We start from the raw sequence: 24,229 nt of genomic DNA, 5'->3' as shown, positions 1-24,229 counted from the left end.
TGTGTTAATGTCAAAGCCCTGCCAGAAACCCTTTTAAACTATAGACCAGCACACAAGATTGCTGAGAATGAGTAAGAGAATGAGATCTCTGGCCTTGTTTATAAAAGACAGAGAACTGTACTGAGTATATAACGAATTAGTAAATAAATAAATAAATTCATAAATAAATAAATAAATAATAATTAACCTATAAATGGGGCAAAAAGTCGTTCCCGTGGCCAATAATAAGTGCTCATCTTTCTGATTATGTAGTTTGTAAAGTGGACTTGAGTTGAAGACAGTCCTGACATATTTTTGGGTCTGGTTCATAGGGGTCTGGCTTCAGAGAAACCCGTTCAGCATACGGTTTGATTAGTGAACCAACCGGAGTCATCTCACTGCTCTCACTGAATGCTGAATGTTATTGTCAGCGCGAGGGCCCTCACGCACTTCACAATTTTACACTGGAGCAGACCTGAATCTTCGCTCTTGGCGCTACTGTGAACCTATGACGTCAACGCGCTCACGTTCGGGGGGCGGTGTGCAGACACGTGGCCAACCACAAGCAAGGACAGTCCTCCATCAGCATGTCGTCATATTATTCAAACAAACAGGTTATCCGAGGGATTTGAGGAAGAAATGAAGTCCATAATTTAGATAAAAACCTACACCGCTGCTTTTACAAAATGAAAAAAGAAGTAGCAGTTAAGAATTTCAAATGTGTTATCGATGAGCTAGTTTAGATCTGTGGTGTAATATTTTCCTAATTTGTGCGCAACTGTTCAGATAAAATTTACTTCCGTATACCTGAAATTGATTTGCTGCTCCGATCTCGTTGGCAGTTTTAAACGAAATATTTCAGCTTCAGCCCTAAAGGTAGGGTGAAAAAGAGACACGAGTTATTGAATACCCACATGTTGTTCGTATTTTTCACTGATTTTTTTTCTTTTTTGAACAAGGAAGCCTCAACACTCCTTTCTAAAGCACCAGTGACATTTGAAGCTCAGGCATCGTCTGTATTATTTAGTGTCTACATTATTTGTCTAACCTACTTATTTTCTCCCCACTTGCATAAAAAACGCATATTTTGTGTTGATCAGGATGGATTCTTGCACACCTTAGCTCGTTAAGATGATTTTTTTTCTTTTTCAGCTAGAATTGTATTCCCCAGTTAATCATTAATAGTAGTAATCAGTTGTCTATTTCCATAACATCTTCAAAGGGAGAAAGATGAAGACAGCATTAAGATCATTGTTTAGGTTGAATGATCCCAACTGGTGCCTTAAAAGAAAAGATCAGAGTGTTCATGCCAAAAACTGACTGATTTCTTTCCCCATCCGCCCTGGCTGACCTGCAGCACATGGTATCAACAGATTCAAACAGTTTCCGCCCAGTGTAGTTGACCATTAACCTCAACTGCTGAGAACCCCTCATGCATGCGGCTACATATGTACAGTGAAGCAAAGTTCACTGGCACAGGCAGCAGAGGCGTGCCAGACACAGGACAGAGCAGTGTTTCTTTGAGATTTTTAGTTTTTATTTTTAACATTTCCTTGGGATTATTTTTCCAGCCATGGCTTCAGCAAGTTATGGATACTACAGGGGCACTATATTTTTTGCCATGTTTGTCGGCTACACATTGTATTACTTTAACAGAAAGACTTTCTCCTTTGTGATGCCCTCTGTGATGCAAGAAATCAAACTGGATAAAGATGACCTGGGTATGAAACACTTTATTTTCTTCATGATCATTATCAACCATTCTGTGTAATGCAGAAAATAGTGCTTCATTTTATAATTAGTGTGACCAGAAAATCCTGCTGCACACATTAGTTCTCCTGACATAACATGTCTTCTCCTGCCCTCTTTTTGCTCAGGCATGATCACCAGCAGTCAGTCTTTGGCCTATGCTATAAGTAAGTTCATCAGTGGGGTGCTCTCTGATCAGATCAGTGCTCGATGGCTGTTCTCCATTGGTCTGTGCCTGGTGGGAGGCATCAACGTGGTCTTCTCCTGGTCATCTGCTGTCTCTGTCTTCTCCCTTTTGTGGTTCATCAACGGCCTGGGTCAGGGGCTTGGCTGGCCTCCTTGTGGTAGGCTGCTGCGCAAGGTACCATAATTACATGCTAATATATAAGTTCTGCACTAAACCCACCCTGTAATGAAGATATTTCTCTTTTTTTGGTCATGTGTCTGAAGGATATATGATGCAAAATAGATCCAAAAAAATCAAACATTGAACATTTAAATTAGTCTCTGAACTCTCTTAAAGGTTTTGTTTGCAAAAGCTTAAATCAGATTGATACTGCAGAACTGACACAAGCCCTTGAGAAGGCGGAATGATGACATTGTTAGAGCCAAAGGGGATGAGTGGGTGATCTGTCTCTGTTGTTGGAAAATCTGTTGGAGAGTCTGCTATCAAAGAAAGGAGTAAGAGTAATCAAGGGCAACCCATGCTTCTCTTTAGATCCAACCAAAACATGACATTCCTCCGAAAAATTGGAAGAGGATTAGGTTCGCTGAAAGACAGGTTTTTGGTTTAGATTAGGTTGGTAAATATTTTCCAAAATTTTTACCAACATATATTTCTATTTTTATTTCTGAAATTGAAAATTGAATTTCTGAAATATAATAATACAAACTTTATCAATGTGGGTAGACTGTGGGTAAAGAGTGTGACAATGTCAACACTGCATCTTACTGTAAGTAAGTTTATTCCAGTTTAATGTTCTTTATATACTGTATACAGAATCAACACCAAAAACGCAATCTTTACTGCATTGTTCCAAATCCTTTCAATAAATGGGACTTGTCAGGTGGAGTTCCTCATCGTTTCTTTCTAATTTTTACATTTGCTTTGTTTGTGTTTTTAATTTTAATATTGATTAAATATGGCTTAAATCAAAGCAAACATAGGGTAAGACATAGTCTGTGTTAACACTTACTCAGAAATTGTTGATTTCAAATTTAATTTTCAGAGGCAACATTGAAAATAATTACTCAATTTAACTGATTTTAAATTTATACATTGCTGAATCCTGTGTGGATCTGGCAGACTGTTTGGTGTTCATATTAGACCATATGGTCTACATGTAGGAATCAACTGAGAATTTGTTTTAGGATCATTAATTTTGTTGTAAAGAAAAAAATATGTGCATTACTTGTTACACCATTAAATTTCCTTAGTATGTACCTGGTTTTGTAACCTGATTGTGTACAGTACATGTTATGCCTATCAGATGAAAATAGTGGCAAGTTCTCATTTGTTCTTATTTCTGATTTACAGCCTCTCATATCATAAAAGACAGCAACCTTAAAGTAAACTTCAGGTATTAGCTTCTTACATCTGATAACGCTGGTTGAACAGTTTCCTCATAATAATAATAATAATAATATAATAATAATAATAATAATAATAATAATAAAAGCTTAATTCTTATAGCACCTTTAAAAACAAGCAGACAAACCCAAGAAACAAGTTAGACCATCATCATTTTATCCTTCCTTTTTATGTATGATGTGATTATTAAGCAACTCGTTTGCTCTACCATGATGTCATGTTGTTGTTGTTGTTGTATGCTCTTTTCCAGTGGTTTGAGCCATCTCAGTTTGGAACATATTGGGCAATTCTCTCATGCAGCATGAACCTGGCTGGCAGCGCAGGCCCCATTATTGCAACAGTGCTGTCCCAAAGCTACAGCTGGAGGACGATACTGTCTGTATCTGGGATGATTTGTGTGGTCTTCTCTTTCGTCTGCCTGCTGTTAATCAAGAATGAGCCCAAAGATGTGGGGTTGCCCAATATAGAGGTTGCAAAAACGAAGAACAAAGGAGGTGAGACTGCTTGCTTGCAGGTGTGTTTGTGTGTTCAAACAACCCGTGCCTTATGTAGTGACCAATGGTCAGTCGTTGGATGGACTCTGTACCCAGCGTGTCCCATTTAAGTGCATCTAGCTCGTAAACATGCAAAGTGTCCAAGGTTTATGTCCCCCACCTTATGTTCTGTTTATGTTAATGTCTCGTGTAAAATCACCCAAAACACTGTATCGACAAGTCACATTCAGTCTTATGCCTGCTTCTTGTTCAGGGTCCCCCAGTGGCGACAGCACCCTGTCAGAGTTTCTGCTGTCACCCTACCTGTGGCTGCTCTCTGTCTCTTACATGGTGGTGTTTGGGGTAAAAACTGCCTGTACTGACTGGGGTCAGCTGTTCCTCATTCAAGACAAGGGACAATCTGCGCTCATGGGTAAGAACAGCCCAAAACAGAGGACACTTTCATGTCTCCTGGGAGAGTTACATAGCTAGTTATTATTCTTACTGTTTTCTTCTCTATAGGAAGCTCATTTATGAGTGCACTAGAGGTCGGAGGCCTGATGGGGAGTCTTGCAGCAGGATACATTTCTGATAAGGCTGTGGCTAAAGTAGGTTACAAACAGAACACACTCGCATGACTTGCATAGAAGTAGTTGTACTGAAGCTGCCAACAAAGTCATAAAAAGGGTCATAAACAGGAAATAAATGATTAGCAGATAGGAGTAATTATGTTGAGACAACCCCACATGTTGTCACAACACAACAAATTAACAGTAACTGTTCATTTGCTCATTTCAATGTTAATGTTGTAAACCTTTGGCCCTCTCATCTTAGCATAAGCTAAAGCTTGAACCTGAAATAGATTATTTCACAACTATGAAGAATTGTAAGAGCAAAATTTAGGATCATTTTCAGTGCAAATATGTTTATTTTTTTTACAGCAAGGCAAAAGGATCTACGGCAATCCTCGCCACTTTATCCTGATCTTCATGATGGCTGGGATATTTGTGTCCATGTACCTCTTCAGAGTAACAGTAACTCCAAACAGCTCATCGGTATTCCCTCAAACACAGAACACCAACACTGGCATCCTATGTGAATAATACAAAGATGTTTTTCAAATAGGAAACATGGCATAAATTCTCACAAATGTTTGTATCCAGGTGTGGATACTCAGCCTGGGCGCTGCCTTTGGTTTCTCCTCTTATGGGCCAATAGCATTGTTTGGAGTCATAGCCAATGAGAGTGCTCCGTCCAATTACTGCGGGACATCTCATGCAATTGTTTCCCTGATGGCCAACGGTAAGTTTACTGCTTTTGCGGTCATAATTCAATAACATGTTGAAGCTTAAATTTAATAGTAGTTTATTTTGCTTATGTATTCTACAACATGTTCTCCGCAGACTATACTGCTGCCGCAGATTAAGTCTTAAATACTTGATTCTGTATTCCTTAATATATGTAACCGTATCGTCTTATGGTTGCCTTAGTTGGGGGCTTCCTGGCTGGCCTGCCATTCAGCACCATTGCCAAGCACCATGGCTGGGAGATGGCCTTCTGGATAGCAGAGGTTTCATCGGGGGCTGCTGCTCTTGGATTCTTCCTGCTACGCAACATTCAAACAAAGATGGGTCATGTGCCAAAGAAGGCAGAATAAATCATCACTACACCTTTCTTAATGTTAAAATATATTGTGCAATCCTACGGAATACAGAGGGATATACCACAAAATAAGCTCAACATACCTAAGATTCCTACATTTAAGTAAGATAGCTCAACACAGTGTTAGCTCAAGACAGAGATTTCCAATGGTTGTAAACTTTCTCCTTTACCTCAGACTTTTTGGTGCCCACCCTGTGCACACTCACATGAAAGCTAAGCCCTGAATTTAACACTACTTCTGCACAATAGAAGTTATCACTGTCTAATATATTGACAGGATGAGACTATGAGGAAAGATGAGGATAAAAAATCTGCTCGGCTGCTGCAAGTAACGAGAGTAATCCATAAAAATACTGTTATATAATGTCTTAATCACAATTCACACATCATCCCTCATGTTTATTCAGTAAAACTCTAATACATATATACTTATCCTGACCAGGTTAATCAATTTAGAATAAACAAGTTTAAAGACAGAATTAATTAGCCAGCTTTAAGACCTGATGAACATTGTGAACTGGCTCCACAGACCCAGCTCACCCTCTTATCTTGGAATACCCATAAGTGTTGATGTTTGTATTTCTACACAATGTGTAAACATGGCAATAATTACTGTACATTACAGTAATGGCAGAATATAAATAGACCATGTTAAGAAAAGTATTTTTGATATTAAATAAAGGCTAAAAAGGTAACAGTGCCAACTGTCTTGATGAAAGTGTGATATTAAAGGCTGGAATAAACAATACATCTTCTGTTTTTCTGATTTTCATTGTTTTTGTTCATTGCCTAAAACACTTCAGTTAGATGATACAATATTTTCATGTTTATTTAACCTTCAAACAAAACAAAACAGTTAACATACAGGCTGAAATGCAATCATCACAGAATGTATTTACAAAACAGTTTTCATACATGATTTTCATTCATAAATCTAGAGTGAGAAACAGACATTTCAATGGTGGACAAATCACGTGGTGGAAAATGTTCTCTTGGCTTCTGTGGTTTAAGAGCCAGCTCCAAAGTTGCCTGCTTTCTCTGCAATCTCCAAGGAGCTCTTCAGATTTTGATCAAAGAGTTCACACCTAAAAACCAGAAATATCAAACACTCAAATTTAGAAAACATGAGCAATTACGTGTTTGAGTTTAGGACACTGGATTGTGTAAGAAACTAAAAAAAAAAAGCACACAGTATAGCAGAGGCACAACCATGCTCTTGGTTACCTTATTGGCATTTCCAGTGAATAGAATGGGTTCTTGAGTGCAAAATCTGAATATATTTCATATATCTTCCTCAACAGGGCATCAACACCAGATTGTCGAGGGTCAGACAGCAAAATGAATTTTATTCCTGAAATAACAGAATAGGATCAGTGAGGAAAGCAACAATTTCAAAACTAGTAATGTCAATGCCTGTGAATGAGGCAGGTTGTGTGTGATCAGTCTAATTTTCCATTGCATGCTTATGTGTCTGCTCTTTTTCTGTTCCTTGTGACAAACGCATACACTTTTCATAAATATGGCATCTAGACTTTTTTAAAAAAAAAAAACTTCTGGCTGTCACACCACAGACCTGTGAGAGTCTGGAAGCAGTGAAGTTTGAAGACATCTGTTTCTAACATCTCAATCCCTGAACTGCCAACTTCAGGAGACAGCTGTGAACCAATGGCAAACAACCTGGGGAGAAACACAAAGACTACTGTTACTAACTTGTACAAAACTCACATTGAATATTTAATCCAAATACATGACCAATTCACACAGGGTTGAAGCTTTTCAACAACCATTTAAAATACAAAGAAACCTCTCAATGAAGTCAGTGTTGCAGACTCATTTTCATCAGATCTGAGGCCTGTTTTGATACAACAGACCAGCCCTGACACCAGTTGTGTAAAATGACTCACGAATGAAACATAGATGCTAGCATCAGTTTTTCATTGGAGCTCAGACGTGCTCTTCCGAAACGAATAGACACTGGGTAATTTGCAGGATCCTTCAAGTATTCGAGGATGTCTTTTCCTTCTGCTGTGTTCTTGCCAATCACATCGACTCCGTTAATGGACAGCAACGCATGGCCGACTGGAGAAAAACAGCAAATGCAAAGACAGAAAAACAAAACTGATTAAATGCACAGCAACAGACCCTTGTCTCCTCTCGTTCAATCATTCAGACCTATAAGCTGCAGCTAGTTTGATGGTTACACTAATAACACGGCGTAGATGGTATCCTGTTCATTCAGTTTGTTCCCCAAAGTTCGGTTTAACTTGGGACTTAGTCAGTATTTGCTGTAGTATGATAGCTGTCAAAAGCAGGAAGAAGAAAAAGTGCTAGCTAGCAGAATGTTTTCAAACGATACCTCTGATTCCGTCTCGCTGTCCAAACGAAACGACGACCTTCTCATCATGATGCTTGAGAACTAAATCCAGAGGATAGCTAAATGTTTTCTCAGCTTCGGCTCTTGGGACGTGGTTGTCATACTGGTAAATTAAACCTCCTGCCTTATTCACAACATAAACACCAAATATCACCATCTTGGCAAAGACAACTTCTTCTTCTTGAGCCTCTTCTATGTGTTTTTTTTGCTGAGTGAATTGTCGCCATCCTCTGGACGGGAGTTCTTAAGCAGTAACTTGACTACATTTTTTAAGCAGCGCTATGGCGGCATATAAATATCCCCCTGTCCAAATCATGGTCTAACAGCTTTTGCCCGCAGAACATATCTGGTCATGTGGTCATAGGGGCAATATTTGACCTGCAAGGTAAAAAAAATCCTTCTTCGCACTCAAAATTTGAAAAAGCACCCTATCATTGCTATCCTTCTGACAAAACTTTTTTTTTTCTTTTGGGCAGTGTGTAGGCAGAACCAGTCAATTATCGTATCTCTAGTTAGAGACTGAAATATTGTGACTACAATATATTGTGATCGCAATCCTCCTCATTTATGATTGGCTGTTGTCTGCTAGACATGGAAAAGTAAACAAAAGGGCAGTGAAAACATTGAAGAAAGGGAAATGATAAGCATTTCTTCTTTAACGAGGCACTCCCATGGGTAATAAAATGTCTTTTATGCTGTATTCCCCTGATTATTGGTTCTTTTTAATCCCTGGTTTGGTCGATGATAACGCAGTAACGTTTGGTCGTTGAGGTAAAAAAAAAAACCCATCTTTAACAACTCACCCTGCACAATATTAAAAAAAAATAATAATAATAAAATGAGTTATAACTACTGCATTTAAATTACATTAGCACGAAAACTGTGTGATTAGATTAAAACTTCATTTCCCGTGGGCCCTTGTTCCACTTCCGTATGTACAGGTTGTCTAAGGGGCTCTTGCACGGGTTGAACTTCCTTTTTGGTCCGACATCTTGACGAGGAAACATGGTGAGCAAAGACCTTACACGTTTTTCAAAACAAATGAAAGAAGTAGCACATACGCCAAGTCAACGTCAAGTTATACAGATGTAGTCCGTGATATATTAGTCGTATTTACCCCTTCGCCTTAATAAAAAGTGAGGATGATGCAAACATTTGTAGAATATCTACCGGTTAGCATTATAGCTAGCTAGCTAATTCCACCATGCTGCTCTGCTACGGTGATGCTAAAGCAAAAAAAGGCAGATAAGGGAGGCACTAGAAAGTCTCAGTTTGATAACTTTTGAGAAAATCTAGCAGAAGAATAAAGCAAAAGGCCAAACCTATGTAATTCTGGGGGGTATTGAACGAAGGTAAGTAAGATTTGGGCAAGTACAGGTCGTCAGCGCTCTCCGTTAAAGGCGTTTGTAACCTATCCCGTGTTTGTACTGTTTACCACTGATTCTCAGCAACATGCATTTTTTAGTCGTTCGGATTTCATATCATGAATAGGGAGTGTACATATGGGAGGTTTTTTGCGGCATTTTTACCTCTACTAAGATCTCGAACCGGTGTCTCCGACATCGTCAAAATCCTACTAGTAGTTTTACATCACGAGTACTAATATTGCTCTCTTTGGTCGCTATGCCGTTTCCATTTTCGAAGCACCTACATTTACTAATGTTTTCTGGATGCTGCGGAGGGTCATCCGTCTGGAAACACATGTACTGGTTTTACATTAGGCTGTAATCAGGACTTTTTCAGGCCTACTGCAGAATTATTCCCCCAACCCAAGAACTCTCGATCAGTAAGTGAGACAGTTTTTGATTTTGTTACTCTATTCATTTCCAGCCTCCTAAGCAAGACAAGAAGAAGGACACTGGGAAGTCCAAGAAGGACAAGGACCCAGTCAACAAGTCTGGGGGCAAGGCCAAGAAGAAGGTTTGCAGTGGTTAATAACTATCATGATACTATGCTGTATGTTCTTACACTCTGATGACTTTGCTAGTGTTTTGTTTCCTCCTGAGTAACTCATCTCTTTGTTTCTGAGCAGAAGTGGTCCAAGGGAAAAGTGAGGGACAAGCTCAACAACCTGGTGCTTTTTGACAAGGCAACCTACGATAAGTTGTATAAAGAAGTTCCCAACTACAAACTCATCACCCCCGCCGTTGTGTCAGAAAGGCTAAAGATCCGTGGCTCTCTGGCAAGGAATGCCCTTCAGGAACTGCTCGCCAAAGGTGAACATCTCCCCTGACATCTAATGATTGTCTTGGAAAATGTACACACGCCTCACTGATCATGGACGGGTTTGATTGTTTCTGGCTTGCTGCTGAACCAATTTTTAGGAAAAGGTTCAGTTTTTATCTTACACCAGAATTTTGGATGAGGCATACTCATTGTGAGAATTTATTCCGAGCTCACGCAGTGGAAAAAAATGTTCAAAGACTTTATACTTTTGCCTTATACTAAGCCCTTTGTAGTTTAAAATCTCAACAATTTTCTGAACTTGAAAAATATGCAGCATGAAAGGAAATCACCTTTCTGATTCTGCAGTTTGAGCTGTTTTTTTTCTCCTACTTGAATTTTAGCTACATAAGACTTTGAAGGGCAAATCAGGTAACAGTTGTTCTGGGTAAGACAAAAATGAATGAATAAATAAGTGTATCCATTGTATCAAAACTTATGAACAACCAATCCTTAAAGTTCATACAAACAGATTTTCCAAATGGTCAATAAGTTTCCAAAATTTCAGACGTGAATCCTTAAGCATCATAAAAATCATGGTCAGAGTGGGTTAGAAGCAGCATTATCCACATATTAGCTACCAGCTGTCTATAGATCATACTGTGCATTTTATAATTATTTTGAACACAAACTGCACCAAAGACTTTTAGACAAACATCAGGTGATCAGTTGTTTGGCCGCTTTACTAAATAACAGATTACATGGTCCATGTGATGTTGAACCACTTAATTTAATCTCTTCCAGGCATGATCAAACTGGTATCCAAACATAGAGCACAGCTGATTTATACCCGTAACACCAAGGGTGGAGATGAGGAGGCAGCAGCAGAGAAAGCATAAACAGGTACAACGACAAGAATAGTACAAATATACATGATGTAATTTTGTAATTTTTGTTAAATGGTTTTGATTTTTCTCTTTCTTTTTGCAGGTTCTCCTGTCTGCTTCCTTTTACTGTGCCGTTTGTAAGGAAAGGTGAATAAAAACTTAAAAAAAATTGTTCCACTGGTCCTCATTATTTTGTTGTGTTGAGAATGAAAAGTATTTTTGTATTGTTTGATGTTCCTATGTAAAGTGTAAAAAGTATAGCTTCGTAGAGGCATTAATAATCTAAGTACATTTGATGGACCATCAGGAGCGTTCCACAAAGTCAAATCGGAAAACAAAGCTTCTTTCTCTTCCTAAAAAAATTTACTGTCACGTTAGTCTGAACCAATGATCACGTTAGGGAGGGGCCTGCTGAGAACTGTCATTTCAATGACTGCATAATAAAATTCTCCCATGTAGAGTATGCATCTAGTGATGTTTGTGTGTTTAAGGATTATCTGTTCAACCCTAACATCATGTTTGCAACCCAAAACAAAGGCAAACGGTGATATCAAGACAACCCTTGTTCATTTTAATTTCTTGAATATTAGTTTCCATTTTTCTCTAACAGCTCTCCAAAAGTCTCCAGGTATTTTTTTCAGATGGTGCATTCTTGTTTCAGTGATGTTTTAAAAAAGAAAATGAATTAAAACCGTGGTGTTGAGGATTAATCCGACAAGTTTTGGAAAAAATGTTACTCTTTACAGAACACACGTTGAAACCCTGCAGCTAGATTACAACTTTTTTTTCTGTGCAAAATTATATGTGTATATATGTGTAGTATTTCATCCAAATTTGTTCATTTGTTTTTGAATATTTTGTTGATGAGTTTGACTTTTCAGCAGTTTGAATGCCCTGTTAACTGGACTTAAGTTGTTTTTGAAATTATCCAAGCAACTCTTCATGTTAAACAAGGCTTACATTATCAGTTCATGTTAAGTTATAAACATATATTTGATAACTTGATGTATAATTACATTAAATAACTGTTTTAAAGTAGAATGGAACAGTTAAATCAATCCAAAAAATCTAATTTTGCCAATGAAACTAGTTCATTGTTACTGGAGCATGTCCTGTTATCTTGTTCTTGGAGGTGTTGGTAAGTGAGGACATCGCCCTCTACTGGTGAGTCCTGGTTCTTTCGGTGAAACCATCCGACAACAGCTAAAGGCTGACGAAAATAAAAAAAAGTTTGACAGACATCGTAAAATACTGAGGCTGTGTTAAATTATTGAGAAGTACGGTACACTACGGTTCTTTTTTTCCCTCAGAAAATGTCGGGAGTAATCTGAAGGTAAGACAACGTTAATTAAATACAAAGATGACTTAATCATATGACTTTCATCATATCTAAATAACGTAACTGCTCACATGTTGTCCAAATAAAAGATGCTAAATGTAGTTATTATGGTGACGTGGGTCCGATAACACGTTGTTTTTTAATAGAATAAAATGTGTAAAAAAATATCAAAGTATAATCTGACTGCAGTTCACACAGTCACCGCCTGCGTCGCCAATTCCCCCTCCCGTGCGTAACATATGGGTCAGAGTTTCCAACTGGCGCGCACATTTTCCTGATAAGTTTGACACAGACCGCAAACTAAGAGTGGAAAGTTTTATGCTCCATTTTAAGGCTCTATTTTCGGAGTGTTTTTCTTTTTTCAATTTAATTATAGTGAGTTCATTTCGGAAATACTTTTACAGTACGATAAGAGATTAATGAGTTTGTGGCTCAGATAGAGTCGGTCATCTCTCCAAGGAAAGGTTTGGGGTTTAAATCTGGTTTCCACTGTTTACACACAGAAGTGTCTCTGGGCAGAGAGCATCACCTCAAATATGACTGTGTCACCAGTGTGTGGGGATAGCCATAGGTAGTATCAATGTAGTAACTTAAGAATGGTCTTAATCTGGCCTTAGAAATTATTTTATCATTAAATAATCTAAACTAATACCCACGCAGTTCATATTGAAACCCTTAGCTTTCTAATGACTTGGCTGCCTGGCCCATCTGCTGCCCTGACCTGTCATCTAAACTTCTTTCCATTTCCAAGGTCCTGTGGCCCGTAAAGGAGAGCCATGTAAAAGACGAGCTTAACCTTGCATTAAGAGCAAAGAGTGAAGGCTAAAATTAGACTGGACTGCATGGAGCCTTGGGTTGGGGTGTGGAAGTGACTCACTGGTATGCATGGCAAACCTCAGCCTTGGTTATTTATTATGTGAATGTGTAAGAGAGAGAGAAATTAAACGTCCCCATTGGTGGTTAAATCTCTTCTTTCTCCCCCTCTCTGTGTTTCTGTCTCACAGATGCACTCTGAGGATATGCGAGAGTCTGCAGGAAAAGGCAGAGGGAGTCAGAGTGAGTTGGGGAGCCAGCCGGAACGTCATGAAGACTGACCAGAGCACAACCAGAGTTGGATTTATGGAACGCAGCTGTTGAGTGGTTGACAGACAAGTCAGAAGCTTACTGCTGCTTCAGGAGCTGCACATACAAGCTTGAGCTCTCCTTTCTGTTGGGAAGGAACAAGGACTTATTTCCAAAACAAATAACAGTGAGTAGAGCACCTTTTCTCTCAGACATAATCTCACACGTTCCATTCTCTACTTCCTTTTAAGGAAGACTTGTTTAGGTGGTTTCACACCAGCATGCTTGACATACAGGATATTTTAATAACCAGTCTGTTAGTTATGTTCTGCTGTGATTTCTTTTTAGTCTTAACAGAAGTAGTTATGAATTTAGGAAAGTTGTTTTGGCTGCCAGACATGACTTAATACATGGCCAACCAAAATAGGATATGAAGTTAACTTTTAAAACAGTTCCTCCTAGGTATTTTGTCTACATTGTGAGCAGCACTTCTTTTTTTGTCATTCTTTAGTGTTGTCATGGAAATTAAGTGTATCCTGTGTTGCGTTTTAAGCGAAGTTCACAGTGCTGTGTCTTATTTTTAGAAGTTACATCATGGCAAATTGGAGACATTGCCAGTCAGTCACTGTAAAAATTTAGAATTAAGTCTTTGTCTTTTTTTCCAGCACACTTAATATAATAATATATAATATTTATAATATATCACCACCAAAACAAACCCTGAGTTCATTGTAGTGAATAATCAAACAAATCAAAGTCTTACCCTCTCTCTTCCTAATGTTGTTTTTTCATATTTATTGCAAAGGGGTGCTGGGTAGCTGGCAAGCTCCTAGGTTCATCCCATTTCTGTGTTTCCCCATGTTTGTTTTCTCATATATCTTGAAAGGGATGTAACCTGTAATGAAATTTCCCCTCGGGAATCAATAAAGTATTCTGATTCGGATTCTGATTCTATTCACTTTACTCACTACATTCAATCTAGGCATTTTTCTTTGTTAATATTATCTTGAAAAAGATTTTTTCGGACTTGTTTGGGCTTATTATAAGTCCAGCAAGATGTATTTACTCAGAACAAGATAAAACAACTTGCTTTGTGTTGAGTTTTGCAGTGTCTTACCTCTCAGTCCAAGATTCTCCCAGCGTCTATCTCAGTTGCCCGTCACTCCACATGCTGAACTCCTCTATTCTAACAATCATATCACGCCCAATCCCCCCAAACTTTAACATTGCTTCAAGTCTGTCCTAACTCATTTGCTCTCCTCTGCCTTGTGTAAACAGAACAGTGATTTTGTCAGATGTCATCTTTTTGTTTATGTGTGTTAAAGTGCTTTTTATCACAGCTTAGTTTGTAGGTGGAGACTGAGGTCAGTCAGTTTCAGAAGGCACTGCTGACACAAGATGCATCGTTAAGACAAACCCTTTTAGTGTGAAGTGAAAAGGTGCTGATGCAAAGTTAGAATTTTTTCACTTTGGTTAAAGCTGCAGCAGTCTGTCTATTCAGTCTGGTTTGGCTCATAGCATTTCTTATCTGACAGCATTATCTTCTGGCATTGTTTTCAGTAAACAGTGTTCTGCAGGATTCTAAAATTTGTTTATCCAATAGATGGAGAAAAATCACTCTCTTTGCAGCCCCATGGGGCTTTGCAGTGTTTGGCTCTGACACCACCTGCATGATTATATGTGCTCACTGGGGGGGTTCTTTATAGTTCTGCAACCAAAGCCCTGTCTACCATACACATGAGCCAGCTGATGTGACAAGAGAGTACTACTTCTGCTGTGCATTTGTAGTGAAGATGCACTGATCAGATTCAGGTATCAGTCTATTCCACACTGAAAAAGTCAGATCAAATATCCAATATCTGATATATCAAAGAGCTGATCCTGTGCCTGGACTATGGCATCAACACCAGTAGGTCTGTGCATTTTTTTTCTGGGCAGAGCTAAGGTAGCACAAAGGGAAAACTTCAGCAGCTCAGGAGTCTGGAGGTCTTTCACGCTCCTTTGAGCAGCAACTCCACCAGCAACATGTGCAAGTTTGATTCCCCACTTATCCACTGCTGAGGTTTACAGTGAAATTCTAATTCCTGTTAGTGTCGGAGATTTACCTACCTCACATTCCCACATTTATAATCCCATAGAATATTAAAACAGTCGGTTTAAATATTTTTATTACATTTTGGCTGACAAAGTTAGAAAGGCCTGAAGTTGCCTTAACATAATTCTCTTCCTCTTCCTCTTTCTCTTCCTCTTCCTCTTCCTCTTCCTCTTCCTCTTCCTCTTCCTCTTCCTCTTCCTCTTCCTTACTTTTGTGTCTGTGTGTAGAGTCCAGCTCTCAGATGGTGCAGGAGCAGTATGTCACTACAACACCCTACAGCAACATTCCAGGGTCAACGCCCGGCCACATCTACAGTATTGGCATCTATGGATGGAGGAAGCGCTGCCTCTATCTGTTCGTCCTACTGCTCATCGTCATCCTGGTGGTCAACTTCGCTCTCACCATCTGGATCTTCAGGGTGATGTGGTTCAACATGGTGAGCATTATGGATGTATACATCAGCTGACATAGCTTTTATCGTTTCCATCTATGTTTGTCTTACACTTACCTATTTGAATTGTCATGTTACATATTTAAGCTGAAGTATGATAACCTGCCAGATTTTTTATCATTATTTTGTGGCTTGGGTATTAATCAGTTAAAGTCTTGGCAGTCTGAGGTCTGAGCTTTTGTCTCAGGTCCAGATGGTAACCAAGGATTTAAACAGAGACATAACAAGTCCACACACACACACTCACACACACACACACATCCATACGCGCGCTCTTGGATACAAAAATACCCACAGGGTCAGAGGGGGTGTGACTGACTGGTTTAGTCTCATGTGGCCTCATCCCCTTAGGGGAACATTGCTACCTCTCTCAGACCCCCACAAATAACATCTTGTGAAAAAATCAAAGTTCCAGCCTTATTCTGGATTTGGTTTCTTTTGGAAATGACTGTTTAAAAGATTTTAGCGTAAAGCACAAATCTGTATTCTGAAATGTTTCTCCCCACTGTTTTCTATGAAGCAGAGTGTGTAACTTCCTCCAAGGCTCTTGTTGATGGTCCCACCCAGTTTTTGGTTCTTGTCTGGTGGTAATGAGGTGAAACCTAACGACCGTTGATTGGTGTTCCAACTGGCACTATAAACAAAACAGTACATGGCTTTAAGAAGACAAGCTTTCTGTCCCATTCTCTAAAAACTTACATCCCTTCTTGGTTATTTTCTCTGACCAAAATTGATTGGAATATCGTACAGTTAGATCAAAAACTGGACAGACAGTGAAACAGAGCATTGTGCAAATCAACACTCATTGTAACGGTTATTTGCAAATCTTTATTCATAGTTCAAAAGAGCAGAATAAATTTAGGAACAGTGATCATCTTCCCCCAAGTTTCACATCTATCAAACACAGTTATAGATAAAACTTCTATTTGTTCAGCAGATGTCGGTTAAATGAGGGCTTGAGTAAGTGAAAGAAGTTGGATTAGATAAAGAGGTGATCTGCAGTTACTTAAAAGTGATTGTACTAAAGGGCAGTTTATATGCTTTCTCATATTTTAAATGTATATGTTGGAACGACGTTGAATGTTCATGCTAAATGTGTGCAGATTTTCAAATCGCTATTTATTCAAATGATGTAGAAGTCCCAGAATTTGTCTTTAAACTGCTCAAAAAACTAGCATGAGATCCTCACCAGGTCTTCACAAGACTTGCTGAAATAAAGAGTGCTTCACAAAAAGGTCTCCTAACTGGTTCATTACATGTTGGAGGGCCTCAAACACTAAGGTCTGTATATAGCTCTGTCCCCAGCAAGCCTCCAGAGGGCCAACCAATCACAGGGAAGGGGGGTTGTATCGTGGAGAGCCTTAAAGAGACAGCAGCTAAATCAAAATGTTTCATACAGAGGCTGAAATAGAATTTTTATAAAATACCAGAGAGACATGGATTTTTGTTGAGATGTACATCAAATAAAGAAACTGCAAAGGTTCCCGAAGGACAGTATATAAAGCCTACAAAAAAGAATGATAACCCCTCTTTAAGTTTAACTATGACATTGACTACCAGAGAGGGCCTCGTGCTCCAAATGTTACAACAGTAGCTCAGAGTATATGGAAAACTGATGAATTGTGTTGGATGCGTGTTGGGTTAAACAGAAATGACAACTATAACAGTGTATTTGTATGTTGTATTTGTTGTGAAGTGGTGTTGGCAGATTTACTCTTTTCATCTGAAACATCTACAAACAATGAGGGATAGGGACAGGAAACAACCAGCTAAGCTTTGGTCTGTGTGGAACTTAAAAAGAATTCAGGTAAAACATGCACCTTCTTGTTTGTTTGCTTCCTCCCACCACATGCTGTTAAATCCAGCCTAAAGTTCCCTGTAAGCCTGCCCAAATCCCTGCAAGTGAGGTCACCCTGTTGTACAATTACCAACCTACTATATTATGATGTCAGTTTCATAACAAATACTGTTATTGAACCTTTCTTGTGAGATCTTTATCTGATGAGATGTGCTTTTCCATTTTGTTTATAGGATGGGATGGGACACCTGCAAGTAGATTCACAGGGAGTGAAGCTGGAGGACGGGGAGTCAGAATTTCTAGTCCCACTATATGCCAAGGAAATCCACTCAAGAGACGTAAGAGAAAACTCACTCTTCTTGCCTCTTATATTCTTCTCTCCTCTACAATACCTCATTTCTTCCAATTCCACATCCTGCTCTAAATCTTCTATTTGCACGTTTAGTGGTCTGACAGCCTGGCAATGGCTTCAATTTCCTGTAAAACAGGCTTATTTGTGATTTGGATCTGTACAGATTATATTTCCTGTTGTCGCTCAAATCTAATTCACCCGAGACAGCCAAGCAGTTATTTCTCCAGTTCTTGTGAGGGTTATGCACATTTCAGATTCACATTTTGTCGAGACAAACTGTGTGTGAATGAAGTGCTCTCGCTGGATTAAATGTAAGAAGTAGTTTATTGCCTGACTGTACTTGCAGAAGGATAGACTTTTGGGAAGTTGTTTACCTGTAGTTAGAATTTTTTTTATTTTTTTGGCCTTACTACTACAGTCCTGTCAGGAACATTTTCCTTCAGGCCTGAGGTTAAAAAATGTTCAACCTGTTTAGTTTTGTTGCTCAATTAACGGATGTTTTTTTTTTTTTAAACTTTTTACAAGTGATCCAGGTGTGATTTTTTTTCTTTCAATATCTTGAAGTAAGACATTTTTTTCTGGACTCACTGACTGAGGTTTACATTGAGTTGCATAAGACATATAAAATGATATAAACAGTTATATATAGATTTCAGTTTTTGCTGTGTAAGAGGAGCAAGACTGTTACATCCAACTTCTCAGTTACTGCTCTACATAATTTCATGACAGCGCCATAAATGAGCTCTTAATTTACTTTAATCTGGACCAAATTACTGAGTTTCCTGTTACAAGGCTCTCTCTGCGTTTGTTCAAATTGATATTGTTAAAACAGACACTGTATTAAATGCTCAAACTCATTTTGGACTTTCTTAGCATTAAACTGTGGTTGTTATCTTTTTTTTCCCCAGGACTCTTCACTTCTTATAAACTCATTAGAAAATGTTTCCCTCAATGCCCGCAACGAAAACGGTGATGTCACAGGGAGGATGAGTGTTGGTAAGAGCCAGAAGAGCAACACAAGCACACACAGACACACACTGTAAATTGCTCTACATTAGAGTGATGTATTATGACAGCAGCTAAGTCATGGAGAAGCATTTATCTCGAAGATTTCCATTTAAACTAAAATTAGTGTAACATGATTTGTACAAGTAAATTTTCTAGTACAGAAAGGACTGTAATCCTAGAGAGGCTGTTGGGAACAGTTTTCAGTAATCATTTTAAAGGTCAACAAATGACCTCACAAAGGCGTTTCATTATGCTGTTATATGCTTTTAGTAACAAGAAAGCAATAGCCGTCATCTTTTTTTCCTATGTGACTTTGCCAAAATGTGTTAAAAATTTGAGCAGCTGATTTACTTTTTGTGAACAGATAAAAGTGTGATGAGTTCAGGGGAAATAAACATAAAAAACCTTTTCTCTCTGGTTGCATATGCAGCGCGTGACGGCTGTTGACTGGCTCTAATTTCATTTTGATGCATGTTTACAGACAATGAGCTCCTGTTCCTCCCTTCCTCTCCACTATCTGTCTGCTTGTCTCTGAATCTTCATGTCCTGTTAAAGTTTCTAACTGTTGAGCTCACTCAGAGTCCCTGAGCTGCTTATCTTGTAGGTTTCTTTGGATGAGGTCTTCAATGTGACATTACACAGCGTGTATGACACTATGTTATATGAACGGTAGTTGTTTTACCCTTTCAGTATTTAAACTTACATATTTTTGGAAATGGATCCCTCTTCTCTGCAGAATGCTTGAACATATCTCTGTGCTGTAGGTGTCAAAGAATAACAGGAAGAAAACTGTTTGTTTTTCTTTCCATCAGTTAACTAAACAGCTGTTTTTGTTTTGTGGCTGTAGATACTAAAGAGGTCAATGGACACGGTCAAAGCCTGCTCTTAAACTCCAACAATGAAAACATGCTCTTTACCGCTGATAGTGAGCAGACTGTCATTGGACCAGACAAACTACGAGTCACAGGTATCCAAACATCTCATCTGCTCTATCCACTTATAGATGTTTTTCACTATTCCTGGATTTTTCACTTTAATTTATTTTATTTCATATTATTTTATTTTTTGTAGATTTGGATAATAAGAATAAGAGCTGAGAACTTAACAGTGACAGTTTGATGCAACAGAAAATATACATACAACAATGTTACACACACACACACACACACACACACACACACACACACACACACACACACACACACACACACACACACACACACACACACACACACTTTTCACACAGACTTGATTTGATCAAAAGTGGATCATATGTAATTCTATCTCCATTAGGTCCTGAAGGTGCACTGTTCCAGCACTCAGTGGAGGTACCGCAGCTGAAATCAGAACCTCTGAAAGACCTAAGGTCAGCACTTCAGCCACCTCTTAAAGATCTTATCACCCAGTAACAACCGCAACTAGAGACCACGCAGGAAACATGAGAAGGACAGAATATAAAAGAAAATCATCTGCAGAATAAAAAACAGAGAATATTGAGGGTTTACAGCATTATGATGACAGCAGTTTCCCAATGTTAAACTCTTTACCAGTCATTACTGGTGTTTTATGTTAAATCAACAAATCAAGGTCTTGTGCTTTAATCTTGTAAAAAATTCAGATAGTAATTGTTAAACAACAGTGAAACTTGTGTAACAATTGTCTGATTTGATTTAGGCTGGAATCACCGACTCGCTCTCTTAGTATGGATGCACCAAAAGGAATTCATTTGAAAGCCCTGGCCGGCAACATTGAAGCTGCTTCCAACATGGATGTCATTCTGCAATCCAGTAAAGGACTGGTAAGTAGGGCTGCAGCTATTGAATATTTTAGTATTCGAGTATTCTACTGAAAATCCCATCGATTGATCGAGTAATCGGATAAAACGCATTTTTGTTTAGTATTCGAGTATTCTACTGAAAATCCCATCGATTAATCGAGTAATCGGATAAAATACATTTTTGTTTAGTTAAAGAGCAGTTATTTTTCGAATGAAAATTTTTCTCTTTAAGAAATAGAATTTTCTGATACAGCATGTCAGTAAGAGCACTTGCATCGGTAGCTCCAAAATTTGTAAACACACTTTGACACATTTTTTGTGCCTTGTACATCTCATCAAATGTTGCGGACCCAAATGGCACCCGTTTCGTAGACTGACCCATTAGTCTCCAAACTCCAGAAAAGAAGCTAGATTTGTTGCTAGTTGCTATTTTGTATAAGAGGTAGCTTGATGGGTCTGAAAACTCTCTTAATATGGCCTCAGCTCTATTTGAAATACCACTCTTTGATCTTTTTAAAAATTAAACGATTCCTCGAGGCGGAAAAAATTACTCGAGTATTTTTTTGTAATCGAGTACCACGAATCATTCGAGGAATCGTCAACTTTGGACCTGACACTTCCTTTGATCACAGAGACAAAAAAGTAAGCTGCTGTTAGCAAAATGCTGCTACATAATTACCATTTCTCACAGTTTCACTTGGGTACTTTTATCAGAGGGGACTTCCTTGAGGAGCTCAAGTGTTTCAAAGAGACTTAAATTATTCCATTTTGAGGGTTTTAGTTTCAATTTCTCTGAGAGGGGTCATCAGGCCAGTTTTGCTTTAGTTCTGCTGTAGTTAACCAGCAGAGGGTTTTGTACATTAAAATAGTTCTTTACAAAACTGAAAAAGGGATACATGTCTAAAAGTGAAGAGAGACAGGAGGGAAATTATGATTAAGCAACTTGTCTAACTATTTGAAGTAGAATATGAAGCATTATATAAGAGTACACAAGTAAAATTATTTCATTTATTCCTAGTAAATCTATACACATATAGCGATGTAGATACAGGGTATATCATATCATCATCCTTCCATTTATCTCTGATATCTACTATATATGGTTACAAGACTGACATTGAAATGAACAAACTTTGGTTTTGTGTCATCTTCTTTCACAGTAATATAGACTGTGCAAAACCTGAGATCAAAGCAGGTGTTTAAATCTTATTTTAGGTTGCAATTGAGCTGCATTCACCTGGCAAATCCAGGAAAATATCGTATTTTAAGAAACTAACAGACAAAAGTTTGCTTGTCAAGTCTGTTGAATAGAAATGAAGTCTTCATATAAAAAAAAATAAACATGCAACATTTTTTTTATAATTGAATCTGATAATATGACCATAAACCCTTGCATAGTTTTTTTTTTTTTGCATAATGTACTTGTAAGCCACAGGTTGGTTCTTCTTCTTCATTAAATTTAACTCTGTGCTTCTCTTATCTCTTTGCTTCTTACCTTTGTTCTGTGCAGCTGGTGCTGGATGCTGAGACTGTGCGAATGCCAAGTCTGCCCCAGAGTGAAGGAGGTGTTTCTGGAGATGCACAGGGTCTCTTTGAAGTCTGTGTTTGTCCTAGTGGCAAAGTCTTCCTGTCCAAGGCCGGGGTCACCTCCACTTGTAGCGAGAATCAGGAATGCTAGAACTAGTCATAACCATTTTTTAAACGTTCCTGTGTATGGCTTGATCTTTTTTTTTTCTTTGCACAACAGTTGATCTGTAAGTGTTCACTTGATCCTTGAAGGCCTTATAAAGATGAAAAACCTGTTGGTGCACAAACTAGAGATCCGACGAAATGCATTTATTGATCACATCCAAATTTTTCCAACTTAACAGAACAGTTTCAAATTTACCATCGTCAGACCAGTGTGGAGAACTTTTTGCACATATATTATCATGGCTGGGCAATAAGGGGCTGTTGGCTTAAAACCAAAGCAGTATTTTCTTATGGTGCAATAAACTACTCATCAAATATCAAAGCCTAGAATTATATTATTAAAAAAAAAAGTCCAGAGAGTGTTATTGAAATAATCATGTGGTTACTGATGCCCCCCGAGAAGCCTTGAAGTGTCTTTGTGTTCCTTTTTTTAAACTATCTTTTGGGAGGGAACATTTTTTGAAACACCCAGAGAGACATAGAGAGTTTGAGTTTTGAGCTTGATGCAGAGAACAACTTTTAAAAATCCTAAGCAACTTTTTAAAGAAACATCAAGACTTCCTGGAGCTCTCAATCACAACCTTTTTGTACAGGTTTATTCCAACTTCAGGTCTTTGGTACCAGAAGTTTATCTACAGATTAGTCTTTCTGGGTTTGTAACTACCCAGTGAAATATTGCTTCATATAAACAGAGAGCTGCAGTCTGTTTTATCACTACAAGCTTGACCTCTTATAATGGCAGCTAAAAAAAGACTCCAGAAATTTGAGATGAGGGGGTCTCTCCACCTGCAGACATGAATGGTGTCAGTTATGCAATACTTAAGTAATCAGTTTAGACTAAATACGTGTGTGTGAAGTATATTTGGTGACACTTAAATGTATGCCAGCTGGGTGAAGACAGTAAACATATCAAGTACATTTCCTCAAGCTAATTGCTTCGGCTAAAAGAGTTGACACCACACATACACAAGTTCATTTAAGGGAAAATTAATTTCACAGCGGCATGCAAGGTAAGGTATAACTGCATTTTTCCTTGCTACTGTAACTTGCTTGATTTCAACACAGTGTGTTACAAATGTTGGATTAAGATAAGATTGAATATCATCTTTCTTTGGTGTTAGGTCTTTGTAAATGATATCACAGTGTGGTACAGACTTGCTTTTCATTAAGTGTCCCATTTGTTATGAAATGGTGCTATTTCAAATAAAGTTTTTTGTTTGATTGATTGAATTACTGAATGATGACTGGTCAATTATTGACCTATTCACTGATTTACTGAATTCTCTTATATTATGCAAAAGTATATTTTCCCTAATTGTTGTCATATTTCCAACTGGAGGCCAGTATGGGGAATGTTTATTTAAACAGACATTTATGCAGGGTGATAATCATGATTTATATCACATCTTGTTTCACTATTGCTGCAGAATATTAAATCTACGACCATCCATATAGAACCGTTTAGAATAATTTGTAGGTGGTCCCTGCACATTTTATCACAGCTGTCTGTGCTCAGCAACCAATGAAGCAATGTTCCACTGAATATTGACTTTAATAGGCTGAATCTGAGAATGTACAGATTATATCTCAATAAAAATTTGCCAGATCTTATTAAATTACCTTGAGAAATTAAGAAAAAAAATAAACAAACACACTGCAAAGTTTCAGAGATTATTCTTATTTAGTGTATTATTGTACACAAGCAAAACAGACTATTTTCGGTGACAAAAAGTCTGTTTGTTCATAATACTGGAGCCAGGAGCCCTGAAAAGCAGTT

At 38.2% G+C, this 24,229-nt stretch overlaps 4 protein-coding genes across 6 annotated transcripts; 3 read left to right on the top strand and 1 right to left on the bottom strand.

The window, feature by feature from the left end:
• Positions 1 to 583: 583 nt before the first annotated feature.
• On the top strand, positions 584 to 5,449 carry slc37a4a (solute carrier family 37 member 4a). 3 transcript variants are annotated; one of them, XM_074680227.1, is made up of 9 exons: positions 584 to 855; positions 1,674 to 1,700; positions 1,857 to 2,089; positions 3,570 to 3,813; positions 4,067 to 4,225; positions 4,315 to 4,400; positions 4,734 to 4,847; positions 4,956 to 5,094; positions 5,283 to 5,449. In XM_074680227.1, the coding sequence occupies exons 3-9, from the start codon at positions 1,859 to 1,861 to the stop codon at positions 5,447 to 5,449; spliced, it is 1,140 nt and encodes a 379-aa protein (XP_074536328.1). In that variant the 5' UTR covers positions 584 to 855; positions 1,674 to 1,700; positions 1,857 to 1,858. The 3 variants fall into 3 exon arrangements, with proteins under 3 accessions (XP_074536328.1, XP_074536327.1, XP_074536326.1); XM_074680226.1 differs by having other exon boundaries at positions 1,636 to 1,700; XM_074680225.1 differs by having other exon boundaries at positions 584 to 1,700.
• On the bottom strand, positions 5,141 to 8,046 carry trappc4 (trafficking protein particle complex subunit 4). Its single transcript, XM_074680228.1, has 5 exons — positions 7,811 to 8,046; positions 7,359 to 7,533; positions 7,028 to 7,131; positions 6,679 to 6,805; positions 5,141 to 6,539 (listed from the first exon to the last, which is right to left on the bottom strand). Exons 1-5 carry the CDS (start codon positions 7,983 to 7,985, stop codon positions 6,461 to 6,463), a joined length of 660 nt encoding a protein of 219 aa, XP_074536329.1. The 5' UTR covers positions 7,986 to 8,046; the 3' UTR covers positions 5,141 to 6,460.
• A 705-nt stretch (positions 8,047 to 8,751) lies between these two features.
• Positions 8,752 to 11,050, top strand: rps25 (ribosomal protein S25). Its single transcript, XM_074679854.1, has 5 exons — positions 8,752 to 8,836; positions 9,659 to 9,748; positions 9,861 to 10,044; positions 10,796 to 10,894; positions 10,982 to 11,050. Exons 1-4 carry the CDS (start codon positions 8,834 to 8,836, stop codon positions 10,888 to 10,890), a joined length of 372 nt encoding a protein of 123 aa, XP_074535955.1. The 5' UTR covers positions 8,752 to 8,833; the 3' UTR covers positions 10,891 to 10,894; positions 10,982 to 11,050.
• A 1,995-nt stretch (positions 11,051 to 13,045) lies between these two features.
• Positions 13,046 to 23,622, top strand: sgcg (sarcoglycan, gamma). The gene is made up of 9 exons (XM_074679775.1): positions 13,046 to 13,096; positions 13,222 to 13,466; positions 15,602 to 15,810; positions 17,857 to 17,961; positions 18,884 to 18,971; positions 19,831 to 19,950; positions 20,277 to 20,349; positions 20,658 to 20,781; positions 22,271 to 23,622. Exons 3-9 carry the CDS (start codon positions 15,616 to 15,618, stop codon positions 22,436 to 22,438), a joined length of 873 nt encoding a protein of 290 aa, XP_074535876.1. The 5' UTR covers positions 13,046 to 13,096; positions 13,222 to 13,466; positions 15,602 to 15,615; the 3' UTR covers positions 22,439 to 23,622.
• Positions 23,623 to 24,229: the final 607 nt, after the last annotated feature.

This window comes from Halichoeres trimaculatus, unplaced genomic scaffold (genome assembly GCF_033239565.1).
Source record: "Halichoeres trimaculatus isolate MK-OKI-2021-1 unplaced genomic scaffold, fHalTri1.1 fHalTri1_scaffold_9, whole genome shotgun sequence".
NCBI lineage: Eukaryota > Metazoa > Chordata > Actinopteri > Labriformes > Labridae > Halichoeres > Halichoeres trimaculatus.
This window is presented reverse-complemented; position numbering and strand designations above follow the sequence as displayed.

Coding starts and splice junctions, on each gene's coding strand:
- sgcg (XM_074679775.1), top strand. CDS start 15,616: ATGGTGCAGGAGCAGTATGTCACTACAACACCCTACAGCAACATTCCA. Junction 17,962..18,883: donor AGGAAATCCACTCAAGAGAC/GTAAGAGAAAAC, acceptor TTTTTTCCCCAG/GACTCTTCACTTCTTATAAA. Junction 20,350..20,657: donor GAACCTCTGAAAGACCTAAG/GTCAGCACTTCA, acceptor GATTTGATTTAG/GCTGGAATCACCGACTCGCT.
- slc37a4a (XM_074680225.1), top strand. CDS start 1,553: ATGGCTTCAGCAAGTTATGGATACTACAGGGGCACTATATTTTTTGCC. Junction 3,814..4,066: donor AAAAACGAAGAACAAAGGAG/GTGAGACTGCTT, acceptor CTTCTTGTTCAG/GGTCCCCCAGTGGCGACAGC. Junction 4,226..4,314: donor GGGACAATCTGCGCTCATGG/GTAAGAACAGCC, acceptor TCTTCTCTATAG/GAAGCTCATTTATGAGTGCA.
- trappc4 (XM_074680228.1), bottom strand. CDS start 7,985: ATGGTGATATTTGGTGTTTATGTTGTGAATAAGGCAGGAGGTTTAATT. Junction 7,534..7,810: donor ACAGCGAGACGGAATCAGAG/GTATCGTTTGAA, acceptor GTTTTTCTCCAG/TCGGCCATGCGTTGCTGTCC. Junction 6,806..7,027: donor CTGCTTCCAGACTCTCACAG/GTCTGTGGTGTG, acceptor CTGTTATTTCAG/GAATAAAATTCATTTTGCTG.
- rps25 (XM_074679854.1), top strand. Junction 9,749..9,860: donor GGGGCAAGGCCAAGAAGAAG/GTTTGCAGTGGT, acceptor GTTTCTGAGCAG/AAGTGGTCCAAGGGAAAAGT. Junction 10,045..10,795: donor TCAGGAACTGCTCGCCAAAG/GTGAACATCTCC, acceptor AATCTCTTCCAG/GCATGATCAAACTGGTATCC.